This window comes from Microcaecilia unicolor, chromosome 3, assembly GCF_901765095.1.
Source record: "Microcaecilia unicolor chromosome 3, aMicUni1.1, whole genome shotgun sequence".
Classification (NCBI taxonomy): Eukaryota; Metazoa; Chordata; class Amphibia; order Gymnophiona; family Siphonopidae; genus Microcaecilia; species Microcaecilia unicolor.
Genome location: NC_044033.1, coordinates 511,753,069 through 511,768,060, shown reverse-complemented (window position 1 = coordinate 511,768,060; position 14,992 = coordinate 511,753,069). Strand labels below are relative to the sequence as shown.

The following is a 14,992-nucleotide window of genomic DNA, read 5'->3' as shown; positions in this document are numbered from 1 at the left end:
CCATTGTTATATTCTTAATTGATACTTCGATGGTCTCACATAACTTGTACAATGTAACCCATAACCAAGTTGTTAACAAATGTATTTCCATTATTCATATCTTATTGTAAGCCACATTGAGCCCGCAAAGAGGTGGGAAAATGTGGGATACAAATGCAATAAATAAATAAACAAACAAACAAACAAACAAACAAACAGTATAAACAAACAGGAAGGAAGTAAAGTGAGTGTTTTGATCATGTAAAGTTTTGCTACATCATCATACAGGTTTTAATCATGCACAAAGCATACATATGTCTTTATTTATTTATTTTTTTACCAGCTAGTAGATCTGCAGAAGCTGAGGAACTAGACGCTGCTTGGGTTACAGGCTGTGGCTCTTGAACACAGCTTCCAAAAGCATCTACGGGGTTTTCCAGAATGCAGCATTTAAGATAAAGAAAAGGCAACAGGGCACATGAATCTCAGCAAGGTACAATAAACACCTTAACAGCATAGCATCATGGGTCTGACATCACAGGAGCAGGGCAAACAACAGTCCAACCAATTGAGAGGCAGAAATGGTCTGTTCACGTACCACTCACAGTAAACAAAACAAAAAAGCAACACTGGGCCTTCAAGACTGAGACAACAGGAGTGCTTTATTAGTGAATGACCCGACAGGGGCCGTGTTTCGGCGTAAAACAACGCCTGCCTCAGGGGTCAGAGTTTGGGCAGAAATGATGTGAAGTGTGTATATATCCAATGCCTCCGAGACTGAACGGAGAGAATCTTTGTAGCCAAAAAAAAGCCTGTCACAACGGACGGCAGCGATTTAACAGAAACCACCTGTTTTACCCGTGTCGGGTCATTCACTAATAAAACACTCCTGTTGTCTCAGGGCCAGATGCACTAAACTTTATGAGGCAATAACGAGCAAGTAGTAAACCCTGGCATGCACTAAATACTTTTTTCCGACGACGGTAGCAGCTAACGCAAACGGAATGCAGATGAGCAAATTGTGTAGAAGCCCTATTGAAATGAGATGCACTAACCTTTTCTGATTGCCCTAACGCTGGAAAATGCCGGGAAAGCTAACGAGAGGTCTGTACCTCTCGTTGGGGCTGCGTGGGCTTCGCAAACTTAAATGTTAAAAAAAAAAATAAAAAAAAAAAATCAGGAGGGGGCAAAAACGCTCGCCAGGAGCGTCCTTTATGGACGTCCTTTATTGACGGCCTTGCCCACCCCCCCCGCCCGAGGTCCTTTATTGACAGCCTTGCCCCCCCCACTGCCCGAGGTCCTTTATTGACGGCCTTGCCCCCCCCCCCCGCCGCTCGAGGTCGCTGCTCCCCACTCCCCCTTGCATTGAAATCATAACTTTGGGCAGCCCCGGCCCCCTCCCTCCCTCCCTTCCTTGAAATGACAGCTCCTGCCATCCTCCGTGACCTCGGGCGGAGGGGGAGGGCAAGACCGTCAATAAAGGATGTGGTTTTTTTTTCCCTGACGTCCTTGGCATGCGCAAGCAGCCAGCATAACGCTTGGCTGCTCTGCGCATGCTCTACCGGCCGATTAGCTGACGGTTTTACGAAGGGTTAGAGAATGCAAGTGAGCTGCAACGAGCAGCTCATTTGCATTCCCTTTCCTGCGTGCGTAGCCGTTCCCTACCCATTCGCTATGGAATTCGGTAGGGAAAGGCTCTAACGACGACTTTAGTGCATCCCCCCCCCTCAGTCTTGAAGGCCCAGTGTTGTTTTTTGTTTTGTGTACTTTTTACGTATGGTGGTTACCCTCTCTGTTTGGCTTCCACTCACAGTAAAGGCAGGATGGAAGTTACTGGAACAAAAACACCTACAAGTTGGAAACAGTGCTTATTCAATGACCTCTAACCTCTAAGGGGGGAGAAAACTCCACAGAAAAAAAACACCTGCCAGAGAAAATTTCTGCTGGTTCTTACATTTATTACAATTAAACAGAACACCTATTCACTCTTTGCCTGCCCTGTTTGAATAAAATGTATGGTATTTTACCCACAACTTCTGTAAAGAGGAAAAATCGCACAGAAAATGGACCACAAATTCATAGTTTTTTTTTCTGATTTGTTTATTGATTTTAAACTTTTAACAAGAGTACACTTGTCATATGCAATAACAGCCAGGTAAAACAAAGAAAGGAAAACTACAAAAAAGTTAAGAGAAGAAATATTCTCATCAGAAAATTGCACTGAAAGAAAAAAATTACTTTTCACTTTATAGCATATTGTTCTGCTTTCTTAGACCACAATCTCTTGGGGCCGTTAATGAATTAGAGAAGATTACAAGGAATAACAATTATAATAAAGCAAGGCTGCGTGTACCCCCTTCTAATTTAACAGCTGTTATTTCAGTTGTTTCAAATCCAGAAAAGATTTCAGCTGATCAGGAAAATATTCATAGTTTTTTTTTAAACTTTTGCCTAAAACTTTATATTTGGCCCAAAGAAAACCTTTAAACCTCAATGTGGTACTTTCATAAAGTTTCATCATTAAACAGAACAGATGAAGCTTTACGTACAATGCTGTCCGATTTAAAGTGCCTGGTACCCACAAAAATGGCCCATTTTCAGTTTCTGTGGAAGCACAGAAGGATGCTCTCACTTTAAGGCCCAATTAATTTTAAGTTACTATATAAACCATTTTTACGGATAAACGCTGATTTACAAACTTAGGGCCTCTTTCACCAAACCAAACCGCGCTTGAGAATCTCGATGCGGTAGTGCCGAAAAAGCTCATTCCCTTTCAATAGGATTGGTCGGCACTGCCGCATGGGAATCGCTGATGCAGTTTGGTAACTCACCCCCTTAAATGGGGTCTTATAGAAGACCGACGTGCATTACGTATTTGCCGTGACATAGTGGTGCCTACTTTAAAGGAGGCGGAGCCAAGTACATGCACAGTAATATCATAGACTACTGGATTTTATGACCAAACCACTGGTGGTTTGGTGAAAGAGGCCCTAAGTTCGTAAATGTGGGAAAGAGGAACCTGAATTATAGCTACGTCATGCAAGGTTCCACGTTAGGAGTCACGGACAAAGAAAGGGATCTAGGTGTCGTCGTTGATGATACATTGAAACCTTCTGCTCAGTGTGCTGCTGCGGCTAAGAAAGCAAATAGAATGTTAGGTATTAGAAAAGGAATGGAAAACAAAAATGAGGACGTTATAATGCCTTTGTATCACTCCACAGTGCGACCGCACCTTGAATATTGTGTTCAATTCTGGTCGCTGCATCTCAAAAAAGATATAGTGGGATTAGAAAAGGTGCAGAGAAGGGCAACGAAAATGATAAAGAGGATGGGACGACTTCCCTATGAGGAAAGGCTAAAGCGGCTAGGGCTCTTCAGCTTGAAGAAAAGGTAGCTGAGGGGAGATATGATAGAGGTCTATAAAATGAGTGGAGTTGAACGGGTAAGATGTGAAGCATCTGTTCACCCTTTCCAAAAATACTAGGACTAGGGGGCATGCAATGAAGCTACGATGTAGTAAATTTAAAATGAATCAGAGAAAATGTTTCTTCACTCAACGTATAATTAAATTCTGGAATTCGTTGCCAGAGAATGTGGTAAAGGCGGTTAGCTTAGCGGAGTTTAAAAAAAGTTTTGGATGGCTTCCTAAAGGAAAAGTCCATAGACCATTATTAAATGGACTTGGGGAAAATCTACTATTTCTGGGATAAGCAGTATAAAATGTTTTGTACATTTTTGGGGTCTTGCCAGGTATCTGTGACCTGGATTGGCCACTGTTGGAAACAGGATGCTGGGCTCGATGGACCTTTGGTCTTTCCCAGTATGGCAATACTTATGTACTTATTTGCATGGGAGGTAGGTTATATATATATATATATATATATATATATATATATATATATATATATATATATATATAACTTACCTCCCATACAAATAAGTACATAAGTATTGCCATACTGGGAAAAACCAAAGGTCCATCGAGCCCAGCATCCTGTTTCCAACAGTGGCCAATCCAGGTCACAGATACCTGGCAAGACCCCAAAAACGTGCAAAACATTTTATACTGCTTAGTAGCACCTAAATGTCTAGGAAATCCTTCTGGACCTCAAACCAGGCCCGCTCTTAAAATTACTCTGCAAATGTCATATGAGGTCTACCACTTGTTGCCTTTTTAGGAGTAGCCTAATGGTTAGTGCAGTGGACTTTGATCCTGGGGAACTGAGTTCGATTCCCACTGCAGCTCCTTGTGACTCTGGGCAAGTCACTTAACCTTCCTTGCCCCTGGTACAAAATAAGTACCTGAATATATGTAAACCGCTTTGAATGTAGTTGCAAAAATCTCAGAAAGGCAGTATATCAAGTCGCATTTCCCTTTTCCCTATTTGAGATTCTACATGGAATGTTAATGTTGCTATTCCACTAGCAACATTCCATGTAGAAGCCTGCCCTTGCAGATCAGCAACGTGTCAGACTCACAGAAACAGAAGCCTGTGCGGCCGCATTGGTGATCTGCAAGGGCAGGCTTCTACATGGAAGGTTGCTAGTGGTCAGTGCAGTGGACTTTGATCCTGGAGAACTGAGTTCGATTCCCACTGCAGCTCCTTGTGACTCTGGGTAAGTCACTTAACCCTCCATTGCCCCAGGTACAAAATAAGTACCTGAATATATGTAAACTGCTTTGAATGTAGTTGCAAAAACCTCAGAAAGGCGGTATATCAAGTCCCATTTCCCTTTCCCTAATGACATCACAATATCAGAAGTGAGCCAAGTATTGGGCAATCAAGCCATTGTGACATCACTGATGAGGTGACATCACAGATGAGGTTGGCTCTTATTGGTGGAATGAGTGGAGGAGTAGCCTAGTGGTTAATGCAGTGGACTTTGATCCTGGGGAACTGAGTTCGATTCCCACTGCAGCTCCTTGTGACTCTGGGCAAGTCACTTAACCCTCCGTTGCCCCTGGTACAAAATAAGTACCTGAATATATGTAAACTGCTTTGAATGTAGTTGCAAAAACCTCAGAAAGGCGGTATATCAAGTCCCATTTCCCTTTCCCTAATGACATCACAATATCAGAAGTGAGCCAAGTATTGGGCAATCAAGCCATTGTGACATCACTGATGAGGTGACATCACTGATGAGGTTGACTCAGGCATTGGTGGAATGAGGCATTATGACATCACAATGTCAGCTCTGGTGGAGGAGTGGCCTAGTGGTTAGTGCAGTGGACTTTGATCCTATGAAACTGAGTTCAATTCCCACTGCAGCTCCTTGTGACTCTGGGCAAGTCACTTAACCCTCCATTGCCCCTGGTACAAAATAAGTACCTGAATATATGTAAACTGCTTTGAATGTAGTTGCAAAAACCTCAGAAAGGTGGTATGTCAAGTCCCAGTTCCCTTTATCTTCTGCCAAGGCAACATTCTCTCATACCAATTATGACACTGAAAAATCCTATTCACACGAATTAAGTCATTTGTTAACAGCCTTTTTCTCGGATGCACAGTAAAAATGGCCATTTTAATTAATGGATTCTTCTTGTCAGCTCAACCTCCCCTCCTCCCTCCATTCTTCAAGTAAAGCTTCTTAAAAAGAAATAAACTCACATAGAAATAGAACGGAAGGTTTGAACACATATTACTACCCAAGAAACATTAGCAAATCCCATGCACCAGAGATATCTGGAAATGTGACAAGCACCTTAAAATGGTAAAAGTAACATAGTAGATGACGGCAGAAAAAGACCTGCACTGTCCATCCAGTCTGCCCAACAGGATAAACTCATATGTGCTACGTTTTGTGTATACCCTTACCTTGATTTGTATCTGCCATTGTCAGGGCACAGACCGTATAAGTCTGCCCAGCACTAGCTCCGCCTCCCTCCACCGGCTCTACTACTACGACTCAACATTTCCAAGGCGCTACCAGACTCACGCAGCGCTATACTGCCACCCAATCTCAGCTAAGCTTCTAAGGATCCCTTAACCACTGGAAACAGACACCTTAGGAGGTGCTGGAATCTGTCAGTGGAAGTTTGCAAAAGCAGACCAGACAGAAACTAGACAGGCAGTGGATACAGTGGCTGGAAGCAGAAAGGATGGACTTCATCAGAGCTGCTGTCAGTAAATTTATCAACAGGGAAAACATGAACAAAATATGACATTTGTTCAGTCCATAAATATTTTCCATGTCGCTACAAAATTTATTTATTTTATTTTTGTTACATTTGTACCCCGTGCTTTCCCACTCATGGCAGGCTCAATGCGGCAGGCAATGGAGGGTTAAGTGACTTGCCCAGAGCTTGTGCCGGGAATTGAACTCAGTTCCTCAGTTCCCCAGGACCAAAGTCCACCACCCTAACCACTAGGCCGCTCCTCCACTGATCACCCTTGCAGATCACCAATGTGGCCGCACAGGAGAAGCAGCAGCGGCCGGACAGTGTTACCACTGGCAACTGCGGGTGGCAAGGGGGTTTGATGCGTGGGGGGGGGGGGGTCCTGAGACCAGAGAGGTGGGGGTGGGGGCTCACACTCACTCACTGTCTCTCAAATACACTCTCTCTGACACACTCCCTTGTCTATCACACTCTCTCTCTCTGTCACACACACACAGACACTCTCTCTCTCTCACACAAACACACACACACGCTGTCTCTGTCTCCCTGACACACACACTCCATCTCTCACACACACTCTCTCCAAGGAAAACCTTGCTAGCGCCCGTTTCATTTGTGTCAGAAACGAGCCTTTTTTTTACTAATATATATATATACTAGTAAAAAAGCCCTGTTTCTGATGCAAATGAAATGGGGGCTAGCAATGTTTTCTTCTGTGTGCATGTGGGAGTGTGTGTGTCCCTGCCCTCTGGCCTCTCTCCCCTCCCCCCTCCGAGTCCTTCACTGTTACAGAGCCAGCGATTTGATTTCGTGCTCTGCTGTTTTCCTTCACTGACTGTGTTACAGAGAGGGCGGGGCAGACACTCATAGGGAAACCGGATATCTCGCCCCCTTCACACTTCCGGCTGGAGGCTTCATAGAACGTTGGTTTTGCCTTTTATATAGAGATATATATATATATATATATATATAATAAAAATGATATGAATGAGTCATTCAAGAATTTGTACAATTTGAGGATGGGAATCGTCAGGATGGATTAAACCAAAACTCTCAGAAATACCCACCACCGAACAGGTCAAGCATGGCCGAGGGTTCCACTTTTGCTGGAGAAGCTGTGGGTACAGGAGACGGTGAAGTAAACGCATCCACTGCGGCAAGCATGAAACATGTAAAGTTTAACATCAGCAAAGCATTACGTAATGTCTTGAAAACCAAGGAAAAAACAAATACAAATGACAACTTCATTTCAGGTCTACTAACAGTCTCTCATAAGAGAACATCCCCTGCAAAAGAACTAGGAGAGCAAAAAAAAAAAAAAAAAAATTTTTTTTTTGGCAAACATAAGCAAAAATGCTGTTAATTGGCTAACGCACTCACAAGTTAGGGCTTGTACTTTCCGTAGAAAGCAAAGGGTACCTTACTCCATGCATTTCCATTTCTGGAGCCGACGTGAAGTGATACAGGACTGGTATGAATGTGGCAACCCCGTCAATTAAGGTTGTTTAAAATATTAAAGCTACCTTTAACATTTTTGGAAGTTGCTTAGTGAAAAATGGAATATTCATCTGGGCAAGATACAGGTGATATTTTGATACACGAACACCACACTGGTTACACATTTTTGGCAGCTACATTCCCTTCATTCAGTCAGTGAAAAATAACTTATATGCAAGTTGTTCCTGCGTTTCATTTCTACATTCCTAAGTGGATGAAAAGTGGCAACTGCATTCCTTTAATGTGCATATTCACGCTCAAAACATGTTACAACCATCACAAAACAGCACGAGATGGCTACTTGGGACCTACTGAGTTACACTGGAAAAGCAGCAACGTTCCCCGAAGCCAGAACTCACCGGACAAGAGGTCAGCAGTTAGGGAAGCCTCAGGAACAGGGGAAGCCCCGTGGGGTGGGGAGGAAAATGCATCTTCCAAAAAAGAAAGGAAATAAAAAGCTAATAAAGTTTCGAGTGTGAGAAAACACACATAAAAAAAAAAAAAAAAAAAAAAAAAAAAAAAAAAGATGAGACAAGCAAGGCTCCAATTTAAAAACGCACAAACTTCTGGTTCTTTACCTGTACCGAACAAGTCTATGCTAGGCGCAGCGTCAGTCTTAACCGCCGCAGCGGCCTCAGAAACCGTTTCAAATAAATCTACGATCAAGAAACACATACGACATTACTCATGTATTAAAGGAACACAGCTGTTTCCGAGTGTGCTATTTAAAAAAAAACATTCTTTATGCAAAGTTTTAAATAGTTTGAAGGATTTATTTTTATTTTATTTTTGTTACATTTGTACCCTGCGCTTTCCCACTCATGGCAAGCTCAATGCGGCTTACATGGGGCTAGGGGTGTGCTGGTAAATTTTTAACAACAGGCTCTTTCTCCAGACGTAACCAGCTCTGCAGTTGGAAGGGCAGGAGTGGCCGGGGGGAGCAACACTTGCCTCTCTCTCCTCCCTCCCTTTCTTGCGGGCACGCTAGGCATACCTTTGCTGGCAGCCACCACTCCCAACATCTTCCTCTGAGCAGCATGCTGGAACTTCTCTCACATGCTCGAGAAGTCTCAGCCTGCTGCCCAGAGCTGGAAACAAGGAGCGGGGAGCAGCAGTAGTCTATTTACTTGGCTGGCAGGGCTCAGCATCCCCACCAGCAAAGTAAAAGAGAATTCAGCAGGGGGCCCAAGCCCACATTTTGGGAGCCAGTTGTTAAAGTAGCCATGGAGGGCCCTACTTTAACAACCGGCTCCCAAAATTCTTAAAAACTTAACAACCGGCTCTTGCAGCCTGTGAGAGCCTGCTCCAGCACACCACTGCATGGGACAATGGACTTGCCCAGAGTCACAAGGAGCTGCCTGTGCTGGGAATCAAACTCAGTTCTTCAGTTCCCCAGGACCAAAGTCTACCACCCTAACCACTAGGCCACTCCTCCACTGTTGCTACTATTTGAGATTCTACATGGAATGTTGCTATTCCACTAGAAGTCGGCCCTTGCAGATCACCAATGTGGCCGCACAGGCTTCTGCTTCTGTGAGTGTGACGTCCTGCACGTACAGACTCACAGAAACAGAAGCCTGCGCAGCTAGTGGAATAGCAACATTCCATGTAGAATCTCCAATAGTAGCAACATTCCATGTAGAATCTCCAATAGTATCTATTTTATTTTTGTTACATTTGTACCCTGCGCTTTCCCACTCATGGCAGGCTCAATGCGGCTTACATGGGGCAATGGAGGGTTAAGTGACTTGCCCAGAGTCACAAGGAGCTGCCTGTGCCTGAAGTGGGAATCCAACTCAGTTCCTCAGGACCAAAGTCCACCACCCTAACCACTAGGCCGCTCCTAGCGGCCTAGTGGTTAGAGCACCGGTCTTGACATCCGGAGGTGGCCGGTTCAAATCCCGCCGCTGCCCCTTGTGTTCTTGCCTCGGGTACAAAAATTATATTGTAAACCCTCCAGGGACAGGGAAATACCCAGTGTACCTGAAAATGTAACTCACCTTGAGCTACTACTGAAAAAGGTGTGAGCAAAAGTCCAAATAAATAATTAAAAAAAAACTTTGCATAAAGAATGCTTCTAAATAACGCAAACAACGATTGTAAATTGTTAAAGTGAAAGAAAAAGAATTACCACCAAAGATATCAAGAGGTGCAGCAGCAGCAGTGGTGGTGGTGGTGGTAGATGTAGCGGCAGCAGTGGTAGTGGAGACAGCAGTGGTAGCGGAGACAGCAGTGGTAGCAGCGACGGCGAAGGCGGTAACAACCGTGGCAGGAGAAGGAGGTGGAGGAGAAGGAGTAGTTGCCAGAGCTGTAGGGGTGACGGCTGGCATGCTGGTCTCTGTCGGCTTCATGGCAAAAAGGTCCAGCTCAGGAGGAGCCTCTGCACTACCTTCGGATGGGGCAAAAGGGTCTTGTGAAAGGGAAAGTGAAATGACACACAAGATCAGTACGGAAGGAAAGAAATGCAAACGATGGGTAACAAAAGATAGACAGACAGACAGACTTTGGTCCTCTATGCTAACGCCTACCCTACCCCTCTTACAAAAACTAACAGCTCAAATGTAGTCTAATGCCCGAGTCTGGTTTTAGAACCCAAAATTCAATACTTCCTCTCAGCACAGTTTAACGTTAGAAGCAAATGCAACCCAAACAGACAGAGAAAGCAGCAACGTTCTAAAGCAGTTTCTCTCCTCAAAATCCTTTACCATTTCAAAATGTGGCTTTAGGGCCTCTGAACGCTGCTGTGTACAGTATTTCTAGCCACGTAAACGGTTAACTGGGAAAACACATCACAATGCACCGTCATCGCACTACTACAGCACAGATCACAGACACCAGCTGAGGACATGCCACCCACCAGTTCCTGAACATGCATCAAGAGCAGCTGCTACAGGGGTTGGGGTAGCTGGTGCTGCTGCCCCCTCGGACGCTGCCGGGGCTTCACCAGGAGAAGCTGCAAAGGCATCTAGAGTACAATTTTTAAAATAATAAAAACGAAAAGGATAAGAAAAGGGAAGAAATGAGAGTAAAAGATCCATGTTAAATTATGTACGAAAATTTGTTTATACAACATGCGTTACTGCATCTTTATGTAAAGAGTTTATAAATGGCCCCTTCCCACTCAAACCTGACACCCAATGCGATGCACAAAACAAATTACAGTACACATAAATGGTAACAACACAATCACATCAGCCACAGATCACAGTATAAGGCAGGAGAGGCCAAACTACCCATCACAGATGACGTATACAAAAGCCTTTCAGATCAGAGCTAACATCAAAGGGGGGGGGGGGGGGGGGAAATCAAGCATTTCACATTCTTATCAAAACAAGCAGTGAACTTGGCCAATCTTATTGGGTAACTTGTTCCATTAAGAACTGACCCACCAGAGAGAAGGTCCTAGCACAGGCCTGAGCTTTCTCACTATCTTACGTGTAGGCCCAGCGGGAAAACTTCAGCAGACGTTGGGTCATTTTTCAAATTATTGGAATCCTTTCTGCTAAGCACTCAAACAAGAGTTTAGATCACAAATGGAGCTTTTCATTCAAAGTAAGCCAGGGTATCAATGCAGGGGAGCAGGGCATCTTAACACGTCCTAGCTGCTATCTGTTCGACCTCTTGAAGGTCACACGTTCAACCTTACAAGAAGCCCAACACCATTACAGTTTATAGGCTCTACAGACTACCAGAATTGAAAATTTTTTTTTTTTTAATGTGAACTCACTGCCACTCCCACATTTTCTGCACAGAACTTGCTATGCTACATCAGTGGCGTAGCCAAGGGTGGGCTTGGATGGGCCCAGGCCCAACCACTTTGGGCTCAGGCCCACCTAGTAGCAGCACACCTATGAAGTGGCTGGTAGGGATTCCTAAGCCCCACCAGCTGAAAACTCTCAACATCTGTCCCTCCTACAGAGCTTGTAAATAGCAGATCTTCGCCTGCAGCAAGCAGCAACTGATACATTCTGCTCGCACCAGCCCTACTGCCTTCCCTCTGATGTATTCCCGCCTATGCGGAAACAGGAAGATGCATCAGAGGGAAGGCTGTGGGGCCAACATGAGCAGTGTGTATTAGTTGCTGCTCACTGCCGGTGAAAATCTGCTATTTAAAAGGTATGCGGGAGAAAGGGGATGCTTTGAGAGACCATATAGCATGCAGGTGAGAGAAGGAGACACGAAATCACCTGTGGGATGAGGTGGGATTCTTTGGCCCACCCATCTTGGGCCCAGGCCCACCCAAAATTGAGTGTCTGGCTACGCCCCTGTGCTACATAGTTCTTATAGACTGCTAAGTTCCAATTCAGATTCTAAGCGGGGTACAATAAGAATACAACTATGTAGTCCAGGGGAATTACATCGAATTTAAATGTACATAACAGTGGCGTAAGCAAGGGCGGGGCGGTGGGGGCGATCCGCCCCGGGTGCACGCCGCTGGGGGGGGGGGGGTGTCGGCTCCGCTGGTTCCCTGCTCCCTCTGCCCCGGAACGGGTTATTTCCTGTTCCGGGGCAGAGGGAGCAGGAAACCAGCGGAACAGACACCCCTCAGCGGCGTGCACACGGCAGGCAAGAATGCACTCGGGGGGGGGGGGGGGGGGGGGGGTGCGCAGCGGCGAACCGCCCCGGGTGGCAGCCGCCCTCGCTACGCCACTGGTACATAGGGCCCTGTTTACAAAGGTGTGCTAGTGTTCTTTAGCGCGCACTGTGTAGGTGCCCACAATATTCCTATAGGCGACTACACAACGCGCACTGAAGAATGCTAGCGCGACTTTGTAAACAGGGCCCATCGTAACTTAACACATAAATTGGTACACATGTATCATTACCCATGAGTAAAGAGCTGAGTTAATACGCCATGGTAAGCTAACATAGTAACATAGTAGATGACGGCAGAAAAAGACCTGCATGGTCCATCCAGTCTGTGTATACCTTACCTTGAATTTGTACCTGTCCTTTTCAGGGCACAGACCATATAAGTCTGCCCAGCAGTATTTCCCGCCTCCCAACCACCAGTCCCGCCTCCCATCACCGGCTCTGGTACAGACCGTATAAGTCTGCCCTCCCCTACCCTCGCCTCCCAACCACCACCCCCTCTTCCCCCCACCTGCTCCGCTATTCCACATTTTTACACCTTGATATAAAGGAAGAAGCTTCCAAATACGATTATCTTTGCATTTTCCTAACAGATGGATAGTTAAGTTTTAAGTATCATTCTTTCCTAGCTGGTGAAAAATTCTAGATAACTAACCAATTGTTTCGAGCTACCTCCGTTAAGTGACATACATTAAACAAGCTACCTTATATTTTATTCACGAGTTTACGCTAAGCCAATGCAAGTTATGTATTTCTGTCCTGAGCCCCAGCCATGTCCATTTGAAATCTGACATTCTAATCACAAAAAGGAGGAAAAAATTATAATTTTTCTACTTTTTGTTGTGTGGTTATTTTAGTTTTCAAATCATGCTGGTCCTAGGCTTGGTAATCCCTAACCATCACTAGCCTAATGGTACAAAACAAACGGACTCAGGATGGCGGCACCAGGCTGCACCTCCCCAATCACCAACAATGTTATATGATGCTTCCTTTCTTCTCCTCTTGTTTTCTTTTTTACCTTTCCCTGGGGAGAGAAGTCTGGGTTGTATCAATACTGCAACTTTCCAGCCATGACTCATAGAAGGTTGCAAGCGACGTGACCACATCACACCATTTTTGCAAAAACTTCATTGGTTACCAGTACAATACAGGGCTAAATTTAAAACTCTATGTCTGATCTTCAAGGCCCTGAAAGGAAATGGCCCCGAGTATCTAAAGAATAGGATGATCCTCCACACACCGCCAAGGACACGAAGGTCCTCCCAAGGACTTTCACTAACTACACCCTCTCCAAAAGACATTATACAATGCGATACCCGTAAGGGAGCCTTCTCCGGAGTAGCCCCCACACTCTGAAATGCATTGCCTGAAAGGCTCCGCTCAACACAAGACTATCTCTACTTCAGGAAGCAGGTGAAAGCTTGGCTCTTCAACCAAGCCTTTAACGGAAGAAGTAACTAACTCGTTAGTCTCACTCACACACAAGGAGTGACACGGGCCGCACATTATTAATTATTATATACTGCATTTGTATCCCACATTTTCCCACCTATTTGCAGGCTCAATGTGGCTTCTTACAGAGTTTTGTTATGTCATAGTCATTACAAGGTATCAGATATCATTGGTAGCGTACAGAGTTTTGTTATGGCATATTCATTATAGGATACTACATACAGTTGGTAATATACAAAGGTTAATTCAGGATTAAGTAAGAGAAAAGATAAGGAAGGGTTTAGGAAGGATAGTCGAAGCTGGTGGATTCGTAGGTATTTTGTAGTTTATGGGTTCTCTTTGTAGGCCTTGTTGAAGAGATGTGTCTTTAGAGATTTACGAAAGTTCGTTATTTTGGCAGTAGTTTTCAAGGCAGTTGGTAATGCATTCCACAGCTGCGTGCTCATGTAAGAGAAGGTGGTGGAGTGTATCAGCTTGTATTTTAGTCCTTTACAGTTGGGGAAGTGTAGGTTGAGAAATTTGCAGGATGATCTTTTGGCATTTCTGGGAGGAAGGTCCACGAGATTTAGCATGTAGATTGGTGCGTCTGCGTGAATGATTTTGTGTACCATCATGCAGATCTTGAACGCAATGTGTTCCTTGAGTGGGAGACAGTGAAGTTTCTCTCTTAGGGGTTTTGCACTTTCATATTTAGTTTTTCCAAATACGAGTCTGGCGGCAGTGTTCTGGGCTGCAGCGGGACATGTTTATCTACTCCTACCCTAGCTGAGATGATATTTAACCATCTCTCTGACCCCATGTGCAACTTTCTTCAAATCAGTCACCTTACTTTCTAATTCTTCCTACTTTTTTACTCATCTATATGTTACAACTTTGCCTTACCCTTCACTACCAATTATAATGTTCTAGTACGTATTGTGTTGTCATTGCAAGTAGTATACCATGCCATACTTTGTATTGTTACTTGAATATTTTTACTGCTGTAATTGCCTACTGCTCATGTTTGATCTATTCTTACTCTACACCGCCTTGAGTGAATTCCTTCAAAAAGGCGATAAATAAATCCTAATAAATAAATAAATAAATAAATAAATAAATGATTGTTCACCACTAACGATCTTCTGTGCAGATCTCTTGCATGTTTTACTTCTATTACCTGTCTCCACCACCTCCCATTGTGAGTCCTGCATTTACCCTTTCCGTGAACACAGATTCTAATGTTTCCTCTGACAATCCTCCTGCCTTTTATTCATCTTGTTGGACAGTACCAGACCAACACCAATCTGTCAGCAGAGACCCGACTGGTTTCACAAGAACACAACAGATGGGAGAGTTGCAAAGCAAAATGAGAAA

The 14,992-nt window shown here is 44.4% G+C and overlaps 1 protein-coding gene across 8 annotated transcripts in view; it reads right to left on the bottom strand.

The window, feature by feature from the left end:
- The window catches only part of LOC115467294 (clathrin coat assembly protein AP180-like), a 330,594-nt gene that overhangs the window by 57,681 nt on the left and 257,921 nt on the right, over window positions 1-14,992 (bottom strand). For 4 of the 8 annotated variants that reach the window (XM_030199139.1, XM_030199140.1, XM_030199141.1 and 1 more), the window contains 2 exons: window positions 10,452-10,559; window positions 9,726-10,004 (listed from right to left, as the gene is read on the bottom strand). The exons of 2 other annotated variants lie outside the window; for them this stretch is intronic. In XM_030199139.1, coding sequence (XP_030054999.1) covers window positions 9,726-10,004; window positions 10,452-10,559 — 387 coding nt within the window. Of the gene's footprint in view, window positions 1-319; window positions 404-7,164; window positions 7,249-7,953; window positions 8,026-8,172; window positions 8,251-9,725; window positions 10,005-10,451; window positions 10,560-14,992 lie in introns of all 8 variants that reach the window. 2 more of the 8 variants (XM_030199146.1, XM_030199144.1) reach the window with 2 other exon arrangements.